General features: G+C 48.0%; 1 protein-coding gene across 2 annotated transcripts in view; it reads left to right on the top strand.

Moving 5' to 3' along the window:
- The window catches only part of LOC137639853 (BCAS3 microtubule associated cell migration factor-like), a 251,753-nt gene that overhangs the window by 21,488 nt on the left and 208,034 nt on the right, over window positions 1-22,231 (top strand). For both annotated transcript variants that reach the window (XM_068372110.1, XM_068372111.1), the window contains exon 2: window positions 14,366-14,501. In XM_068372110.1, coding sequence (XP_068228211.1) covers window positions 14,379-14,501 — 123 coding nt within the window. In that variant the 5' untranslated portion in view covers window positions 14,366-14,378. The remainder of the gene's footprint in view (window positions 1-14,365; window positions 14,502-22,231) is intronic.

Raw genomic sequence — 22,231 nt, forward strand, 5'->3', positions numbered from 1 at the left:
GTGGTATCGACGAACAACACCACCTTGGTAGTGGCTCACGTAGAACAAACAGAGCAGTATCTGGTTTTTCATAACATCTCTGTCTTTTAGCATGGTAGGCTAATGGGCAGAAGACAACTCGGTTTCCCTATCAGCTCGATCCATTCCAGACAAGCAGGAATGTGCTTACGGTCTTATGAACATAGCTACTCAAATAGTGGTCCCCTGGCGGTCTTTGTACCATCCAGCGGCCTAGAAAGTCCTGATGTTGAGGGGTTTCCCAACAGTGGATCTCTTCGGGACGGCCATGAACAACGGACTTTCGCTCTACTGTTCACGAGCCCTGGATCCCCTGGCTCCATGACAGGTTGCATTCAGCAACGGCAGGTCAACGTCGGCGTTTTAGCCATTTTCCCCACACTGCTTGAGGACAAGGGTGCTTAACATGCAAGATTATCCACACTCTGGCAATTACCTCTCAGCTTCGCTTGACATCTGCGGGATGGTTCCCATATCTTCTTCAGCTGTTGACGGAAGTCCCGAAAAGACTCCCTCCACAACATGATCTATTCTAACAGCCACATGTGAACATCTTCCGCAAAGCCTTAGTTTCAATGCAACTTCTTGCCTGGAGACTATGCAGCACTTCTCTCAGAGGGGCCTTTCCGCAACAAGTTGCAAAGAGGATATCTGGATACCTGTGTAGATCTTCGGCTTCAGTCTACTAGGCCAAGTGGACTGCCTTCTATAGTTGGTGTCATGGGAGGGGTATCTCTCCCCTTGAGGCCACTACTCCAGCAATAGTAGCGGAGTTTTTTTTGTTCACCTTCGGGAGGAAAAGCTTCTCCCAGCCTCTGCAATGGACGGCCTCCGCTCGTCCTTGAGCTTCGCCTTCAGACAGAAAGGAATTAACCCCTCCTCTGCGTCGGCACCGCCTCTATACAGAGTTTCGAGCCTACCTGCCCTCAGAAGGGAGATCTCCTCCACGGAGCATGTTTGCGCCCTTCGCTCCCTAAGGGTGCCCCCCTACGATCAATGATCCAGATCAATGGTTATTATGCCAGGGAGGAAATTGAGGTGCTACCTCAAGAGATCTACAGTAGCTCACCCCCAAGTGTCAGCATTCTTTGTCACGTCGGGGAAGGTCAAGAGAAGTATTTGGATTCGCAAGGTCATGGACCAAACATTGAATTCTGATACTCCTCATAGAGGAGACTTAAAGCTCATAATGTTAAGGGCAAGAGCATGCACCTAACATTTATAAAATCTACTCGGTGATGCAGCCCGTGTCAGCGGTCGTATGGAAATGTCAAATTTTTTGGTGAATGTTAGACCCTCTTATGATTTACTACGTATGTTGAGTCCTGTTCACACTGCTGTTTTATTTTTGAAGCAACAATGTGCTGCTTGGTTAAGTACCAACTTAGCTTTGCAATGCATGTCAGAAATTGCTCTTTTCAGAACCATCAACTCATGATGTTATCTTTCCTTTCTGACCTCGTGGCATCTATCCTGTGTGATGTAATTTTTACTTTTAAGTTGCAATTTGGGTAATATGTGAAGGCTTAACAATCTGGATTAGTAAAAGTTTGTGCATCTGGGATCCTTTACATGGAAGGAAGGCAATACAGTATATGATTGGTGCCTTTGTAATGAAAATCATTGTTATACTGTAGTTATATAAATGTTATTGTATTTGATGAAATTATGAATTAATGCAATAGTTTGTTAAGTGTTACTATAGTTACTGTGAATTTTCCAAAAGGGTATGGTAAGTATTTTCAAGGCTTATATCCATTAAGTATTTACCAGATTCCAGCAGGGTGGTATTCTTTAACTATGTATTTTTTTTTCTATATTGTATATTCATGGTACTGTACTATGATACATTTGATAGAATTAATTCTCATTTGTTCCGTAACCGAAATACAAACCACGCTATTTACATTGGGTTTACCTTTTAGCGCAGCTGAAATGGCGAGCCATTAGAATTTAACGAGGGTTTATTACCCCCGCGCTAGTTAGGGGGCGGGGGGTAGGGGAGTGGTAGCTAGCTACCCCTCCCCCCCTCACACACAGGTGAATGCTCGCTTCACTTTTGGCTCGGACTCGGACAGACGTCTCTGTCTTGGTCCTCTCTTGGCAGCCATTGTTTGTTTTTCATTACTTAATCGCTTACTGTTCTTTTACTCAATATATATGTAAACATGTTTTCATATTTGTATATGTATTTGAGTATAGAAATCAGTAAGTTTCCTTTTCAGTGTTGTGTGTGTAGTGTACGATATCTCCGTGGAGTCCTCGGCAGTTAGGCCACCACGGTGTAATTTTTTGGGTTGCGATAGAGTTTGACTTCGGTCTTTCTCTCTCTCTCTTGAGGTCGTTCACCCTTTTACTACGTGTTACTACGCCCTTGTAGCTTCCTTTCCGTGTGGGGGGTTTGCTACGCCGTACGTTTTGTCTCAATTAGTTTATGAATCTAATTGTAGTTGTTAATTTTTCAGCTTGTAGAACGATTCCTTTCGGGGTTTTCGTTCTTTCTTTAGTGTTCATTCATTTTTAAATTACATAATTACATAGTTTCTAATTATAATTGTTATAATTTTGTTTTGGTTACAGCTCTCCTTCCGTGAGTGTAAGTGGTTGTGAGGGCACGTGCCTGTTGTGTAATTCTTGTTTCCTTTCCCTCGGGATTCCTCTTCGGAGCCTTCCCGGGGGAATGAATGTGTACTAATGGTTTTAGTTTTATTTTTTTACAGTTACCGATCTAGTTCGTTTCTGTAATATGGCAACGGTGTGAGCTGTCGTGTTGAGGCCTGGGGATTCGGCTGTTGCTGCCTCCCCCCTTGTATTTTCGTCAGGGGCGTGTCTCCTTCTACTGGAAATACTCCCTTGACGATTGACTGCTCTCCAGTTCATTTTAGAACTCTCAGGAGGGTTGCCTCCTTGGGTGGGTAACTTTCCTTCCGAGGGAAGTTTTTCCTGTCCAGGCTTGAGTTTTTCCCCTTTTGGGGGGTTCTTCTCTTGCCTTTTTTTTTCGTGCGACTATGCTCTTGGTGCTGAGCGGTCACACTTGCAGTTTCGCTCAAGGGGCTGGGCAACTGCAGGAGCCCCTCTTCGGAGGATTGCTCCTTTTAGGTCACTGGCTGACCAGTCTCTTCTTTGAAGTGTTTCTGTTTCGTTTGCGAGAGAGTACACTCATAGAAACTCCTCTTCGGAGGATTCTTCTGCTGCTGTTGCTGTTGGCCTCCTTCGCCGTAAGGCTCACCGTCCGCCTCGTCGGAAGGGCCTCTCATCTCCCTATAAGGGTGCTAAGAGGCGCCTTTTTGAATCTCCGTTTGCAGCTTACAACTCCTTCTTCTTGATCTTCCGCCTTGGTGCAGATGGACAGCAGTCTGATCGCGTCTTCCGACGGGCAACGGTCTTCCCGACGGACAACGGTCTTCCAACGGACATCAGTCTCCCGGCGGACAGGCAACGGTCTTCCGATGGACATCTGTCTCCCGACGGACAACGTTCCCTTTGGGGCAAAGGGTTGCCTCCCACGGGGGTTCTTCCCTTGCGTGTCAGGGTTCCCCTGCGCGCCCTTCTGCTGTGTTCTCTCCTGCTCCTGTTCAGTGTTAGCGCACAGGCGCTCCTGTTCGCCAGCGCGCTCCTGTTCGCCAGCGCGCTCCTGTTCGCCAGCGCTCTCCTGTTCGCCAGCGCGCTCCTGTTCGCCAGCGCTCTCCTGTTCGCCAGCGCTCTCCTGTTCGCCAGCGCTCTCCTGTTCGCCAGCGCTCTCCTGTTCGCCAGCGCTCTCCTGTTCGCCAGCGCTCTCCTGTTCGCCAGCGCTCTCCTGTTCGCCAGCGCTCTCCTGTTCGCCAGCGCTCTCCTGTTCGCCAGCGCTCTCCTGTTCGCCAGCGCTCTCCTGTTCGCCAGCGCTCTCCTGATGATCATCCCTGCTGTTCCTGTTGGTTCCTGTTACGCGCCCTGTGCGCCCACGTTCGCCCTCGCGATCTAGAACTTCGGTTCAGGTCTGGGTCAAGGACTCTTCTTCTATGCGCAGGCTTCCACGCGTTGCCTTCTGCTCGTCAGCGATCATCAGCTCGCCAGCGACCTTAGACGCGTCAACGTTCACCTGCTCGCCAGTGATCTCCTACCCGTCAACGATCGCCATCGATCTGCCTGCGCGCCCTTCTTTGCCACACACCAATGGGCGCCTTCCTGATGCACCTGCGCGCCTTCTGTTAGCGCGATGCGCGCTAACCATCACTAGTCTCTGTCGCGTTGGCAATCGCCTACGCACCCGCGCGATTCTTCCACTGCTCGCTAGCGTTTTGTTAACGCACCACCGCTCGCCAATGCACCGACGCGCCATCGCCCACCTGCGCGTCAGCGCTCACCAGCTCACCACCGATCGCCTGTTGATCCACATCGCCAGCGGTCTTCCTCGTCCACGCGGCAGCGCGTTTCCTCGCCATCGCGCTAACGCTTGCGTTCCCCGCCTCGGACTCGCGCTCGCGCTCATTCACCTGCCCATCCTCGCGCCCACTCCGTGCGCGACCGCTCACCTGCGCGCCCGTGCGATCATTCGCTTGCGCATCTGCACGCCCACGTGCCTGCACGTCTACGCTCATGCGCGTCCGCGCACATGCTCTCCAATGTTCGCCCGCGCGCGCACCGACGGTGCTCCGTCGCGCGCACCGACGGTGCTCCGTCGCGCCCACCGACGGTGCTCCGTCGCGCCCACCGACGGTGCTCCGTCGCGCCCACCGACGGTGCTCCGTCGCGCCCACCGACGGTGCTCCGTCGCGCCCACCGACGGTGCTCGGTCGCGCCCACCGACGGTGCTCGGTCGCGCCCACCGACGGTGCTCGGTCGCGCCCACCGACGGTGCTCGGTCGCGCCCACCGACGGTGCTCGGTCGCGCCCACCGACGGTGCTCGGTCGCGCCCACCGACGGTGCTCCGTCGCGCCCACCGACGGTGCTCCGTCGCGCCCACCGACGGTGCTCCGTCGCGCCCACCGACGGTGCTCCGTCGCGCCCACCGACGGTGCTCCGTCGCGCCCACCGACGGTGCTCCGTCGCGCCCACCGACGGTGCTCCGTCGCGCCCACCGACGGTGCTCCGTCGCGCCCACCGACGGTGCTCCGTCGCGCCCACCGACGGTGCTCCGTCGCGCCCACCGACGGTGCTCCGTCGCGCCCACCGACGGTGCTCCGTCGCGCCCACCGACGGTGCTCCGTCGCGCCCACCGACGGTGCTCCGTCGCGCCCACCGACGGTGCTCCGTCGCGCCCACCGACGGTGCTCCGTCGCGCCCACCGACGGTGCTCCGTCGCGCCCACCGACGGTGCTCCGTCGCGCCCACCGACGGTGCTCCGTCGCGCCCACCGACGGTGCTCCGTCGCGCCCACCGACGGTGCTCCGTCGCGCCCACCGACGGTGCTCCGTCGCGCCCACCGACGGTGCTCCGTCGCGCCCACCGACGGTGCTCCGTCGCGCCCACCGACGGTGCTCCGTCGCGCCCACCGACGGTGCTCCGTCGCGCCCACCGACGGTGCTCCGTCGCGCCCACCGACGGTGCTCCGTCGCGCCCACCGACGGTGCTCCGTCGCGCCCACCGACGGTGCTCCGTCGCGCCCACCGACGGTGCTCCGTCGCGCCCACCGACGGTGCTCCGTCGCGCCCACCGACGGTGCTCCGTCGCGCCCACCGACGGTGCTCCGTCGCGCCCACCGACGGTGCTCCGTCGCGCCCACCGACGGTGCTCCGTCGCGCCCACCGACGGTGCTCCGTCGCGCCCACCGACGGTGCTCCGTCGCGCCCACCGACGGTGCTCCGTCGCGCCCACCGACGGTGCTCCGTCGCGCCCACCGACGGTGCTCCGTCGCGCCCACCGACGGTGCTCCGTCGCGCCCACCGACGGTGCTCCGTCGCGCCCACCGACGGTGCTCCGTCGCGCCCACCGACGGTGCTCCGTCGCGCCCACCGACGGTGCTCCGTCGCGCCCACCGACGGCTTAATTCTTGCAGTATCCATTGCTCGTCTATGGGTTATCGCCGACCACCAGCTCTCGCCCTCCTTCTGCGCTCCTTCACTCACCTTCGTTTGCGTTCCTGCGTGACCGCGCATGGGTGCTTCTACGTTCGCCCACGCGCAAATTTTTGATTTATCCATTGCGCGAGCTCCAGGGCGATTGCAACCACGATTCCCATTGGGGTTTTCGCAGCCTGGGGAGTTCTTCTGGAGCATATTTCCAGAACACGGCCTCACCCCGTAAACGCAGAGCATGGCACTTGCAAGAATAGGAAGAAACTTCAGGGAGGTCTGAGCAACACTCCTCTTTCCAGAACCTGGGTTAGCCCTTCCCCGTCATTCCCTGGAAGGATTTTTGGCGGGGGGGGGAGGGGGGGGGGGGCGCTTTCTGTTCGAGATTTCTCCATCGGCCAAGGGGTGACTACTTACCCCTTCCTCTGGGGGCTGGAAAGAATCCAGAACAAAATATGTTAAAAAAGAAAAACAATCCAACAGCAAAGGAATTGAGACCAATAGCACTCACAAATGAATCTTATAAAATATACACGGCTTTTATCAAGGATGAAATAGAAGGACCTCTAAAAAGTAATAATGCCATAGAGGATAGTCAAGCGGAATTTACAGAAGGAGGAAGGATTGAGGATAATATATTCATCTTACAATACATGGTCGAAGAAACTTTCAAAAATAAGAAAAAACTCATAGTGGCCTCTTTAGATTTCAAAAAAGCTTTCGATTCCATAAAAAGGGAAGCACTGATAGAAACATTAAAGCAATATAAAGTACATACTAGTATAATTAACTCTATAGCTGAAGTGTATGTGGGAGACTCGACTACGTTAGACATAGGGGAAAGAGTAGAACAAAAATTGAGCGTAGGTAGTGGAATAAAGCAAGGCTGTACTGCCTCTACAACATTATTCAAATTAATTACTTATCAGATTATAAAACAAGTAGAAAAGGAAGGTAATGGTTTTAAAAATGATATTATAAAGCTAGTAGTATTATTTTTTGCTGATGTCCTAGTGCTTGCTGAGAATATAGAGGATGCTGAATTAAACATAAGGAAAGTGATAGATATAGGAAAGCAGTGTGGTTTAGACAAAAATAGAGACAAAAGTAGCGTACTTATATATAATATGAAGGAGAAACCAGATAATATAGAGGGAATTAGAGTAGTAAGCAATATTAAATACCTAGGTATCAAGGTAGATGATGGTAGGAATATGTTCAAAACACAGAAAAGTGAAATGATAGTTGAGGCGCAAAAGCTAGCCAATCTTACATATTCGATCATAGAAAAAAGTTGTAATAAGATACTGATAGGGAAAACATACTGGAAAAGTGTAGCACTACCTTCGATATTATATGGAACAAATGTGATTAACTAAACGGAAATAGAAAAGTTGCAGAGAATAGAGAATGGAGTGTATAGAAGGATGTTAGGGGCTGTAAAGAATACAGTGATACCTCGGTAGTCGAACGACTCTATACTCGAACAATTCGGAGTTCGACCAAAATTTTCGAGAAATTTTTGCTGCGGTGCTCGACCAAAAATTCGGTACTCGACCAGCCGAACACGTGACGACCGCATGGGCTTTGTGATGATCGCGCCATCTCGGCCACTCTCGCTTGTTCGGGAAGCATCAGTTCTCTCGAGAGCGTCACTCAGACAACGCGCGATCAGCATTCGTTGTGATTTAGTGATTTTCAGTGCTTTTAATTGCTTTTTTAGCTTTCATAATGAGTCCCAAGAAAGTAATGAGTGTTAAGGGGAAGGAGAAGAGGAAAACAGTGCGAACAACGATCGAGTTGAAGAAGGAAATTATAGCGAAATATGAGAATGGTGTACGAGTGTCCGATTTAGCGGTAGAATACGGAATGGCGAAGTCGACCATTTCTACGTTTTTAAAGCATAAAGAAATGATTAAGAAGGCGAATGTTGCAACGGGAGTTACGGCGGTAACTAAGCAAAGGCCACAAGTGATTGAGGAGATGGAAAAGTTGCTTTTAATATTTATTAAAGAAAAACAGTTGGCCGGGGAAAGTGTTAGTGAAGCGTTCATTTGTGAAAAAGCGTTGCATATCTATGAAGAATTAGTGAAGAAAAGTCCGAGTACCAGTGAAAGTGATTCATTTACATTTAAAGCGAGCAGGGGTTGGTTTGAAAAGTTTCGTAATAGAACAGGTATTCATCGTGTTACTAGGCATGGGGAGGCAGCTAGTTCGGATCAAATTGCAGCCGATAAATACGTGGGGGAATTCGATCGGTACATAAATGAACAAAATTTGATCGCACAACAAGTCTTTAATTGTGATGAGACTGGGTTATTTTGGAAGAAAATGCCAGCCAATACGTACATTACCAAGGACGAGACGAAGATGCCAGGTCACAAGCCAATGAAAGATAGGCTAACATTGTTGCTGTGTGCAAATGCAAGTGGCGATTGCAAGATCAAACCCTTGTTAGTGTACCACTCGGACAACCCCCGGGTGTTCAAACGAAATAATATTTGTAAAAGTGCACTACCAGTTATGTGGCGCTCGAACACTAAATCTTGGGTCACAAGACAATTCTTTACTGAGTGGATAAACGAAGTGTTTGCCCCCCAGGTTAAGGCTTACCTCATTGAAAAGAGCTTGCCAATGAAATGTCTTCTGGTTATGGACAATGCTCCTGCACATCCTCCAGGTCTCGAGGATGACTTGAAAGAAGAATACAGCTTTATCAAAATCAAATTCTTGCCCCCCAATACTACTCCCATACTCCAGCCCATGGACCAACAGGTCATTTCAAACTTCAAAAAACTCTATACCAAGGCCCTTTTCAGAAAGTGTTTTGAAGTGACCAGTGACACGAAGTTGACCCTAAAGGAATTCTGGAAGGAACACTTCAGCATCCTCAACTCTGTTAACATGATTGACCAAGCTTGGCGAGGTGTGACCTATAGGACATTGAACTCTGCCTGGCGTAAGCTGTGGCCATCATGTGTCACAGAGAGGGAGTTTGAAGGTTTCCAACCAGAGGCGGGTCCAAGCACTGCTACCCCTGTAATTTCTGATGACACTGATGTCGTTGAGGAAATTGTTGTCATGGGCAGGAGTTTGGGGCTTGAGGTCGACAAGGATGATATTGATGAGCTTGTAGAAAGCCATTCTACCGAGTTGACTGTGGAGGAATTGTTGCACCTGCAACAACAACAGCAGCAGGATCTGATTGTGGAGCAGGAATCTTCAGAAGAGGATGAGGTAAGGGAGGATGTTCCAAGTTCTCTCATCAATGAAATTTGTTCCAAGTGGGCAGATGTGCAGGCTTTTGCTGAAAAATACCACCCAGAAATTGCAGTAGCAAACCGGGCAGTGCATATGTTTAATGATAGTGTCATGTATCATTTTCGAAGAATACTGCAGAGGAGGAAGAAACAATTAACAATAGACCAGTTTTTCACAAAAGAAAAGAAAGCTGCTACATCAAAGCCTGTTTCTCCTCCAAAGAAGAGACAAAGAAGAGAAGAAACCCCTGAAATAGATCTGCCCACCCTTTCATTGGAGAGAGAAACAACTCCTGAAGGAGAACTACCCCGCCACATCATGGAAGGGGACTCTCCTTCCAAGCAGTAACCTCCCCCTTCCATCCTCTCCACATCCATCCCTGTATGCCATCGAACCGCTGCTCAAAGGTATGTTCACTACAGTACAGAAAATGGTTTAAAATTGTTTTATTTTAGTACAGTAAATGGTTTAAAATTGTTTTATAGGATTTTCTGACCAATTTCATACACATTTAGATAATTATTGTTGTTTAGGTACACGTTTTATTAATATTTTGGGCCTGTTCGAGTGCTTGGGAACGGAATAGAATATATACCATTATTTCTTATGGGGAAAAAAAATTCGGTACTCGAACAAATCGGAGGTCGAACACGGATCTCGAACGGATTATGGTCGAGTACCGAGGTATCACTGTACAGCAATTGTAGCCTTGAGAGGGGATGTAGGAGCATCTGCTATGAAAACAAGGGTAATGGATGGTAAGCTGAGGTACCTTAATAGCATTTTTAAGGGAGAAAAGGACCTACTTACAGCAATAGTCAATGATATGGAAGAAAAAGAGAGGAAGTGGTGGATGCATGTGAAGAAGTATGCTGAAGAATGTGGGATGGCGATGAGAGAAGTCAAGAGATGTACGAAAGAGGACATAAAGAAGAGAACAAGAGAATGGGACACAAGCAAATGGAAGAGTGAAATGGAGTGTAAGGAGAGTTTAATTTTGTATAAAAACTGGAAAAGTGAAATCAAGGAGGAGGAAGTGTATGACAATACATTTTCGTCAATTTTATTATTCAGAGCAAGGACAAACTCATTGGGCTTGAATATAAGAAACAGACACCAAGATGGAAATATAAACTGTGTATTCTGTGATGTAGAAGAAAATGCTAACCACTTTATATTATATTGTCCACAGTTTAGTGATATAAGAATAAAAGCAATTGAGCTTCAACAACCATACGAAGAAGATAGTGCACAAACAGTTGGAAAATCCCTTTTTTGTGAAGAGAATATTGAAAATAAGAAAAGTATACTACAACAAATGTGGATGAAAAGAGAAAAACTAGTGAAAATAAGGAACACAAAACTAAAAGACACAGGCGCCGTTGTAAAGGCTATGCCTCACCCCAGAACCTGAACCTGATTCAGTGTCTCTGAACCTCTATGCCATAGCGTCGGCAAGAGTTACCCGGTTGGGCAGAATGATCCATACCTTAGGCGAAGGTCCTCCATAGGATCATCGACGGCTTCACCCCCGGCTTCTTCAGTCGATCCTTTCTTGTAAGGAAGGATCTGAGACGGGAGTTCCGTAGTCAACCTCTCAGCCCTGATCAAGTTTGTTGAACAAACTTCGGCCAGCGTAGAACAGCAGAATCGATCACACTGGTAACGAGGCGACAGGACTCCTTAAACCCTGGATCGGAAGGACGGGTACTTTCAGTTTCCATTCCATCCATCTTCCAGGGAGCTCGTGGAATTCAGCCTAGACTGCAAGTATTCCTGCTTATGATGCAGTGTGGCGATCCCGCCTTGGCATCGCAGGTTTTTTTCCCCAGAGAACTCTCCCTGCTTTCCTCATGGCCGCTCAGGTGCAGGCTTCCGCCTCCTTCGCTTTTTGGAGGGCTGGTCAACTCCGGTAGGCTCGGGTTCGACCTTCTTCAGCGCCGGGACAAGCTTCCGGATGCTTACCATGAGTGTGGGTTCATGGTATTTTGCTTGGAACCTTCTCTTCTTCTGCCTCAACTTCTGGAGTATCTGGCCATGATATTGAGTCAATGGCCTTACCACGTTGGAAACCCCGCTTCTCGTCCGTCCAGCGAGGTTAAGCAACGTCTGTTCTGGTCGGTACTTGGATTGGTGACCACCTGGGGACGCCAGATTCTGTTGACACATCCTCCGAGCCTTCCCTTCAGTTGACTGTGGCAAGACTGAGGAGAGTCGCAGTACCTGTTCTCAGTCAAGCAGAGCTTTCAGCCCTACCTTGGAACGTTTCCTAGTTCTCCTTTCCTCATTGACCCGTCTATAGTCCGAACGGTCGCCTCGGGATAAGTTCCATGTGGGGCGGTCCAAGTTCCGGTGGTTTCAGGCAACGATTAACCGGACTTCCTGGCCCCTATGGGACCAGCGGAACTATTAGACCTGCAATGGGTGTTGACCTATGGAACCTCTTGATGGGAGTGGATATTCTCGTCCTTTCCCCACATTCTTGATGCTGTTCTCGGACTCGTCAAAGAAAAGGGGGGGGGGGGGGGGCATGTTCCGGTCCAGGCCTATGGTCAGGACCTGAAAGAAACCTCTCCATCATTCAGGCAGGCTTAGGGACCGTAGTCTGGCCCCTCTACAGATCCTACAGCTCCTGCTGAGTCGCTCCGTGCGCGTCGACTTCATGATTCTGGCGTGTTCTAACCAGCAGGGGACGCATTTTCACACCTTCACATCTTGCAGTAGAGATACCGAGATGATTGAGATACTCTCAATACCACCATCGGCTCTCATTCTAGGCAGAGGAATGTTCTTTCCGACTATCCGAGCAGAGCCTCGTAGAGGGAGTGTACCTGGGGGTCTTTGGCCTTGAGTAACCAGCAAGTCCTGGTCTGGGGGACCTGATCGCGACAGCTTGGAACCTCAAGCTTCCGCTGTTCTTCCCCCCAGTCTCAGACCCCGAGACTGTGGCAAGATGCATTCCGGTGATGGTGGGACAACTTCGACGCCTGCGTCTCCCCTCCTTTTTGTCTGTGGACAATGGGTCTCAACAAAACCAGGTTGTCTGTCAACCTTTCAATGGGAGAGCTCCACTGGGACTATGCGCAGAACGGTTTCTGGACCCTCTGCATCCCCTGACGGAACTCCCGGGAGAGCTTCTCCCACGGCGCAGACTACTCAAACAACCACACTGCAACATCTCTCCCGAACCGGGGCGTCGCTTCGGCTTCATGCCTGGAGACATTACGCCTCCTCCTCAAGAAGAGACAACCCGCTACAGTCGCGGTACGGAGGTCGCGTCATCTGCGATAGTCATCCGCAGGGGTCTTCCAGGCAAAGTGAAGAGTCTTCGGTGGTTGGTGCCGTGGGAGATATACCTCTTCCCTTGAGGCCTCTTCTCCAGCAATAACGGTATTATTGCCTTTCGGCGGGAGGAAATTCCTTTCCGCTCTCGGCAATGAAGCCTGTCGCTCAGCCTTTCCCTGACCTTCAGGCTTAAAGGAATAACTTTTTCCTGCCCGCTGGATCTTTCCTCGCTCGTGCGAAGCTACGATCGTCCCTGCCCTAGTCGGAGGAAGACCTCCAACTTGGAGCATGGCTCGGACTTTTTAGTCCCTTAAGAGATCTTCTCAAGACCCTACACGACAGGCCTCGGATTGTATTCCGTCTTGGGTCTCCTGCTCACTCTGGCCACGGCCAGTGTGTAAGCAATCTTCTTGGTCTCGTACGACTCCGCCCTTTCTAAGGAAGAGGGGAAGGCAACATTCAGGTTCGCTCCTGAATTGTTGGCTAGACTCAGAATCTGGAGGTCCAGGCCCTTCGGTCCAATTCCTTCAAGATTTCGAGTCTCCATTCTGTATCTGATGTCCCAAGACCTTCTCTTTCTTGCCAGTAAAGGAATCGAGAGGTTAGCTTTGGGAACAGCTGCAGTTTGTCCTCAGTTGCAGCCGATATGGGAGCACAAGGAGGACACGGGGGAGAGTCGCCAGTATACCTCTTCAAGCCCGGACTCAAGGACATTCATCTCGACCTGTCTCCAGACCCTCCCCCGTCACGTCGCCCTACAGCACGATGTTGGATACATCGCAATGTCCCTCGCCTTCGAGTAATACTACTCTGTGATGCAGGTGCTACAAGCTGGAGTCTGGAAGCATCTAATGACCTTCGCAGCCCGCTTCCTGCAGGGCGTGACCCACAGGAGTCTCGATACGTTTTCTATCGCTCTGTGGTGGCTACACAACAGCTGGTCTAACCTCAGGCTCCTTTTTGGACAGGTAGCAGAATGTTGAGGGCATTGTTATCAGGTTTTAGTCTGCATGAACGAAAGAAGTAAGTCTGGCCTTTATTTCTTTCTTCATCATCCCCTCTACGGGGAAGCAGCATCTTGGTCTCTGCATAGCTGACCTCGAACCTCTGCAGGTAAACCATGCTTCCTTGTGTTCCGAGTATTGAGTCAATACTGTCGCGTCCCCCATACCCTGACGAGGTGGTATTGGGAACGTCCTAACCCAGAGTTCCTTCTGGAACTCCAGGTCAACTGCCTAGGACGGGTCACACTTCTTCCTTCACACACAAGCTTATGTAGGCCACACGGTAACATGTGAGGTGCAGGGACTCCTTTTCTCGAGTGCGACTCACTCGTATTCCGAGTCCCTGGGTAAAGCCAAAGTCAGTATGGCTGAGGACTTTCCACCCTACCTAAGGGGTAAGTCACCCAATGTAAATAGCGTGGTTTGTATTTCGGTTACGGAACAAATGACAAATTCGAAGATAATTTGTATTTTTCCTAATCATACAAACCTTAGCTATTTACACATATTTGCCCACCAGCCCTGTCCCCCAAGACAAGTCCTACCTCTAAGTGAAAGTGAGCATTCACCTGTGTGTGAGGGGGGTGAGGGGTAGCTAGCTACCACTCCCCTACCCCCCTCGCCATTTCAGCTGCGCTAAAAGGTAAACCCAATGTAAATAGCTAAGGTTTGTATGGTTAGGAAAAATACAAATTATCTTCGAATTTGTCATTTTTGGTACTGTACTAATATTCAATAAGGTTTGTGTAGTCTTCCTTTTTTAATGCTTAATCCCATACCAGTAAAATTATGTTCCATTTCCATAGATCTGGCTTGATCATGTCATCAGCCATGTCTGGGGAGAGTGGCCGTAGCTCACGACCATCTGTGGGCCAACACGTGCGTCCTGAGCCTGTGATAGAGAAGACTTTTGTGGAGAATGTGGCTGGCTTCATAAATGAGGTAGGAGAGCTTTGAATTATTTTATTCTTGAATAATGAAAAGAAACCATCCTTTACTGAAATTGGTTTGGTGGTACTCGAATGCCCCCATGGAAGACTTGTATACCGAACTGAATACGCAACTAGTGTGTACACACATACTCGCAATCTTAATTTAAAAGCTCTGGACCTACATGTATAAGATTTTGGTACAAAACAAAAATTATTAGAGGTACTTGGCAACTCATCTAAGATTTAGGCCAGTGCTTCACAAACTATCTAATATGACGTACGGCCATTTTTATATCCAATGTGCCAGGGACCGGTAATATTTATTTGTAATATTGATCAATATGGAAACAATACATACATCATGAACATAAAAGTTGAAAGTTGAAATTTTTTTATCCTAAGATTATTTTGTAAACAAATAATACAATGTTATATGTACAGCACAGTATAAGCATTTTGTTATCTTAATCATTACTAATGCAAAAGGTGAGTTTGCTTCTTTTAAGTAAGTTTATCCAGTAGCGGTTCAATTGTTCACTCTGCCACGCACAATGGAGAATGCATGTCAATATTTTTTGTGTATATTTTCTTAATGACACATGTTTAGAATTTTTCTAGCCAATATTGCAGAGGTATGGCGAAAGAAATGAGTTTTTAGAGCAGTTTCACTACGCTCTGTATACTTTGCTTTCACTTTAATCCAAAATGAACCAATTGATGATGTTTAAAAACTTTTTCAGTCTTAATTACAAACCAACGCTATTTATAAGGGGTATTACTTTCGGTGAAGCTGAAAGATGAACCATTAGACTTTCAGTTACCCAACTCACTTATACATCTGAGCTGTGAACGCCACTTCTCTCTCTCCCCGCTCCAACTTAATGGCCAGTTGACTTACTTTTTCTTAGTCTTATATTTGTTCCGTAACTAGAATACAAACCACTCTATTTAATAGGGGTATTACTTTCGGCGTAGCTGAAATGACGAGCCATTAATTTTTAACTAGGGTTAACTACCCACACCGTTAGTTAGCGGGGGGTTAGGGAAGGTAGCTTGCTACTGCTCCTCCTCACACACCTGTGATTGAGCTCACTTTGCTTTCAGCTCGGATGGTGAACTGACATTGCCGCTCTTCATCCTCGCCGACTATTGGCAGTCATTAACGCCATTTTGTTTTCTCTTTTTCTCTTTGACTGAGTGTGTGTGAAGTTGACTTCTGCGACCATGCACACTTGCCCTGGACTCTCCGGCCACCCTTGTGGAACATATATGTTGGCGGTCGAGACTGATCCTCACGCTATTTGTCCTTCCTGCAGAGGTCAACGGTGTGATAGTGTTAACAAGTGTAGTGAGTGCAAGGAGTGGTCTTCCTCCCAGTGGGAGAGGTTTGCGCGACGGCGGAAGAAGTAGTCCAGGCGGGATATTTCTCCTTCAAAGGTTGCTTTGAAGGGAGAAAAACCCAAGGCCTCTTCTTCCGTCGCCCAACCCTCTTCCGAAGCTCCTACTCGTTCGGTCTCTTACGAAAGATCATCGAGTAGTAGTGTAGACCAAGTTATTATCGACCAACCCCGGGTCTCGAGAGATGATGTTGCTTCCCCTAGCGAAGCAGCCCCACCTCTCCCTCCGGGTGAGGCCTTGTTACTAACTTCCCTTTTTCAGATATGGTCTTCCTTTGGGCTCACGGGTTTGCCCTTCAAGGAAGCCCTGCTGCAGTTCATCCTCATTGGTGCTTCTGTTAAGCAATCATTGTCGCCGTCAGAAGTAGATCCCCTGACTATTGTCGACGTTGTTGTGTCAGAGGTGTCTCATGCGGCATCATCCATCTTCTCTGCCACTCCAAACTCTACAGCTGTAGCTGCCGACTTAGTTTCCCCCGTTCCTGACCATCCTCCGAGGGGGAAACTAAGTTCAACGTCGGTCTCTCCTGCAAGTGTTTCTCAGGGGAGTTCCCTCATAGAGACTCCTCTTCTGAGGACTGCTGACGGCCAGCTTGCTGATCCAACGGCCCCCAGAGGGCGCATCCGTCGGAAGGCCCGCCTCCCTCTTCGCCTTAGAAATCTCCCTTCACCAGCGGTGAAGAGGCGCCTCTTTGGTTCAAAGTCATCACTGCAGTCCCCCGCAGAGGAGCCTCCGTCATACCTTCATACATCATCCATCACTGCACCTGCAGCCAGTCTTGTGACTTCGGTCCTGGACCTCTCCTCTCTGCAGATCGTTCGCGATCTCCTTCGGTGGATGGTCGTCCTTACAAAGGACACGCCGACCATCCATCCTCCAGACCTGCTGACCTTCCATTACCATTCCTGTCGCCTGCAGAGCTTTCTGTAGCTCCACCAAAGTACGCAGCTGCGCGCCACACGCCCAGACCTTCAGCGCTCACCAGCAGCTCAATCACTCTACAGCGCTTCGGCGCGCCCCTCAACCTCACGCGCTAACCTTCACCTACATGTCAGCACTCTACTGCGTGCCACGCCCCCACGGTCACCTGCGCACACGGCCAGGGTCACCCACGCGCCAGCACACCACAGATCGCTTGCGCTCTCCTGCGCGCCCACGATCTCCTACATGCCAGAGCCCATCTGCACGCCCACAATCTCCTACGCGCCAGAGCCCACCTGCGCGCCAACGCTCGCCTATGCGCCAGCACTCGCCTATGCGCAAGCACTCATGCGCGCCAATACTCTCCAACGTGCCAGAACTCTCCACCGCGCCAACTCTCTCCTATGCGCCAGTACCCTTCCGCGCACCTGGGCTCTCCTGCGCTCCAACATGTGCACCCTTCATCGCCAGCGCTCTCCCGTGCACCATCCTACTTTCCAACCAGCGTGCTAACAAATACCTGGGTGCCATCACACTCCAGCACACAAGTCTGTAGGTGAGATGACAACCACGCTGCTTTCACCAGAGTGCCAGCGCTCGCCCGAACATTCGCGCTCGCCTGCGCGTCAACTATCTCCCGCTCGCGCCATCCCTCTCCTACGGATGCGCGTCATCTCTCTTTTATGGATGCGCGCCAACACTCGCCCGAGTTTGGCAAGATTCTCTTGCGCGCCCACCAATACTCTCCTGCGCTGCCACCAATACTCTCCTGCGCGGCCACCAATACTCTCCTGCGCGGCCACCAATACTCTCCTGCGCGGCCACCAATACTCTCCTGCGCGGCCACCAATACTCACCTGCGCGGCCACCAATACTCTCCTGCGCGGCCACCAATACTCTCCTGCGCGGCCACCAATACTCTCCTGCGCGGCCACCAATACTCTCCTGCGCGGCCACCAATACTCTCCTGCGCGGCCACCAATACTCTCCTGCGCGCGCTCGCCATCATTCTCCCGCGCGCTCGCACCAATATTTTCCCGCGCGCGCAACAGGCATGAGCACAGATGCCTTATCCGGCAAGGTCGCTGTCACCTCATTCCCCTCCCTGCAAATGCATACCAGTGCGTACTGCGGGAGAAGGGAAACACATTCACGCAGAGGGGTTCCGGATCCCTAAACTGCCTTCTAAGGTGGACCCACCTATCACAGACTCCTTGTTGTAGTGGTTTGCGGACTATGGCCAGAGGTAGCACCCGAACTGCCTAGTGTCCGAATGCTGACCACAACCCAATGTTCACAACACAACAAATATACAACGGTGGAATACCCAAAAACCTAAGTAAAAGGTCAAGAGAACGGAACACTGGGCACCACCCCCTTGGTTTATGCTGGGCAAGGGGACCCAGCTAGAATCTTACTTCCTTCTTATCTTCCCTTGCCTTGGGCTTGCTGAATAAATGAGTAAGATGATCGTTGATTCATTTCTGAGAAGTTAGCAGCTTTTATATATATACCTCTATATTCTTTAGGTAAGATGGTTTCAAACTTGGGGAAAAAAATGTCAGAACATTAGGTGAAAGGGAAAGAATTTTTTATACTGACAACAGGACACAGTGTGGGAGGAAAAATTATGATAAATGACTTATTAGCAAGATTAAATAAGTGTCTGAGAAAGGGACAGTGATGTAAGGAACTGGATTAATTTGTCTTCATAAAAAACAAAAAATATTTATTTGTAAATGAACCAAAAAAACTGTTAGGATTACATTAACATTGTTTTATCAATTCATATAAGCAATTAAAGACAAAATTAACATCCCTTTACACTCCAGCCTCAAGACAACAAGATAAAAAAAAGATTTGACTAAAAGAAAATGAACTATTCACATGTACATGTTTTAGTACATGATAACCACTACCGTGTGAATTGCCTGGGTGGACCAATTATCTTAAAAAAAAAAAGAAAAAAAAACACCACTCCTACACTAAGCTTATAGGAGAACCCCACAACACTATGGTTTTATGACAACTGTAATGACCAGTAATAAACTTGAACACATATCTAATGAACCATCTATAAAGAAAATATAACTGTGAAAAATACTGTACAGCAATAATTTTTCCTTAATCAATACTGTCCTACCATTTGATGCAATGTCACTCAAAATTATTAAATTCTGAACAGTATGGCCGCATACGATGCCGTGCAGGTCACTGTGCGCCCACAATAGCAATTTTCTAGAAAATCTCCAATTTGATCATTGTGGAACAATTCAGACTAAACTCGAACACAGTCCTGTTACATTTCAATAGCTCCTGTGAACTATTAATGTTTGACATAATTTCATATATCGGGATTCTTTCTCGTTACTTCGCACACAGACACAAAATAGTAATCAACTTTACCGGGTTGGCTGCCGAAAACGAGCAATAGTCAATGGCCTTATGATGCATTTGTTTTTGTATTAGTCTTAAAATAGAATAAGGGACTTACAGTTCACAGGCAAGATAATATGAATATAGAGGAGCATCACAGACCACTAACACAATATTAACAGACCATAAACCACATTCATAATTTTTATGTAAAGTACTTGACGAATACTCTTAATTTCCCTAATCCTCACTCCCTACTGCGTGTAGGGGGCTGCTGTCAATATCTGTAAAAAAGATAATAACGGAATAAGGAATTTTGGGCGGCCACAGAGGGATATATAAAATTAAAAAATAATAGTATGTTTCATAACATACAACCCACTTATTATTACTTACTTTATTACTTACTTACTAAGCTACAACCCTAGTTGGAAAAGCAGTATGCTATAAGCCCAGGGGCTCCAACAGGGAAAATAGCTCAGTGCGGAAAGGAAAAAAGGAAAATAAAATATTCTAAGAAGAGTAACAACAATAAATATCTCCTATATAAACTATAAAAACTTTAACAAAACAAGAGGAAGAGAAATAAGATAGGAGAGTGTGCTCGAGTGTACCCTCAAGCAAGAGAACTCTAACCCAAGACAGTGAAAGGCCATGGTACAGAGGCTATGGCACTACCCAAGACTAGAGAACAGTGGTTTGATTTTGGAGTGTCCTTCTCCTAGAAGAGCTGCTTACCATAGCTAAAGAGTCTCTTCTACCCTTACCAAGAGGAAAGTGGCACTGAACAATTACAGTGCAGTAACCCCTTGGGTGATGAAGAATTGTTTGGTAATCTGTGTTGTCAGGTGTATGAGGATAGAGGAGAATATGTAAAGAATATGCCAGACTATTCAGTGTGTATGTAGGCAAAGGGAAAATGAACCGTAACCAGAGAGAAGGATCCAATGTAGTACTATCTGGCCAGTCAAAAGACCCCATAACTCTCTAGATACAAACCACTTTCTTTTATTCCATTCCCCCCATTAGCCCTCAAGCCCATCCAAAAAAATGCCTCGTAACTGACAGCAACACCCTACACAAACTCTGTACATTCAAGTGAAAAAAAATTTTACCTTGCAAAAATAAAATCAGTAAAAAGGTAGGATGATCATCATCTATCCCTTCAGATACATATCAAATTATATGAATTTACATTAGGTACAATACATTTATTCACAAATGATATAACAAGAAGCAATAGGAATAGATGATAAACTACCAGACAATATGGAGAGACAGTAATTAAAAACACAAAATTAAATTATCGTCTATTCCTCCCAACAATGTTCCAATAACATACAATATAATAAATTTCATTATTTACAGGAAACATTTCAGTATTACAGGTATACATTCAGGATCTATCAAGAAAAAATTACATTCATTGTAGTCCAAAATTAATTTAAAAGATTACAAAACTCATTGATTTTGGACTACAGGTATTACAGGATAATAAAAATTTATTGAATCTATTATAACTGTCATGGTCAAGGTCAATCTACAGTACAACAATTAATGCGACAATTACAGAAACCTTGACTAAATAAAGATTTCCTCACACAATGTGTCCCATTCTCAGCCTTTTATCTACCCCAAGGTGGGAATCAAAACATGACTAATAACAAAGGGTAATTATTATCAAAACTTCCTTTAAAAACTGTACAAAGATTAATTCAGTGGGAGATTTATAGTTCTTCTTCTGAGTCTCAAAATTCTGTCTCGGGACATGCGCTGGGATTCAGCAATTTGCTGGCGAGCCATATTAATTTCTCGCAGCACCGGAGACAGGCTAAGCCGGCGACTCTCCAGGTACAGGCTGGGTGTCTTTAATCAATCGATAACCTCGCATAACAATTGGTATTTGCGGGTGACCGACGTTCTTTGAGGTAAACCAGAGACAGAATCCGTAGACCCAGAAGAAGACAATAAAAATCCCGAAAAATCAGGCGATGACTCAGGGCAAAGCTGTGTTTCGGGCGACCCAAACAGTGTTGTAGCGTTCAGATTAGATATACCTGACTGTGCCACTTCAGCCTCGAGCTGTGACCGGTGTTTTAATCTACCATGAGAATGTCGGAAAGGGTTTGAATTCTGAGGTGACTCAGGAATGGTGGATGGTTCCCTCTATAGTATTCGTCTGGTCAGCGAGACGAGGTCTCCACTCCAGGACTTGAGGCTGAACTAAAGGTAGGTCAAGAACAGGACCTTTTGACCTAGTCCATGGGGGACTAAATCCACTAGAGGTGGGATCTTCAGGGGACAGTCGATCGTCATAATCGGTTGGTAATAAGCCGAGAAAGTTATAATCAGGATGAATAGACACTGCTGATTCAGAAACAGGGCTTCCTTAAATAGCAGGTCTTAACCAATTTGGACTGGAACTCTTGGAACCAACAGAAAGTAGTTCCAATAATGGAATACTGGAGACTTCCCAGAATTTCCAACTCCCTGGAGGATGAACAACACCTTCCTCTCAGAAAAAGGAGGCTAAGAGCTGGGGCGTTGGAAATTCAGGCACTGGACAGTGAATCACAGACTCAGGAGACAAAATTGAGGTTTCACACCTTTCAGTGGGGCTGTTCTCCACAGTTGGAGGACCAAAGGATCTCAAAACAATTCAGGCTTCAATACAGGGGTCTCATCACAATTTTCTGGAGGATATAACCAAGCATCCAGTGCTTTTTTTCTCCCGTAAGTCTTAGCTGGCTTAAGAATGGGCTTAGGCTGAGTAATAGCTCTAGTAGGATGGTGACTTTTCTTCTGTCGTCAGGACTTGTTACAATCTCGCGACAAAAGGTAGGATGCAACTACTGTAACCGGGAGCGATCCAAAAGAGCTAGTACAATTGAGCTAGCGCGACAAAGAAGCTAGTTCCATAATAGCTAGTACCAATATTGCTATTGTGACAAAATAGCTAGTAGTACATTTGAGCTGGTTCAAAAAGAGCTGCTAACCAAAATAGCTTGTTTCGAGAAATGCAGTGTTGCTAAAACTGTGTGTGTG

The sequence above is a fragment of the Palaemon carinicauda genome, chromosome 4 (assembly GCF_036898095.1).
Source record: "Palaemon carinicauda isolate YSFRI2023 chromosome 4, ASM3689809v2, whole genome shotgun sequence".
Lineage (NCBI taxonomy): Eukaryota > Metazoa > Arthropoda > Malacostraca > Decapoda > Palaemonidae > Palaemon > Palaemon carinicauda.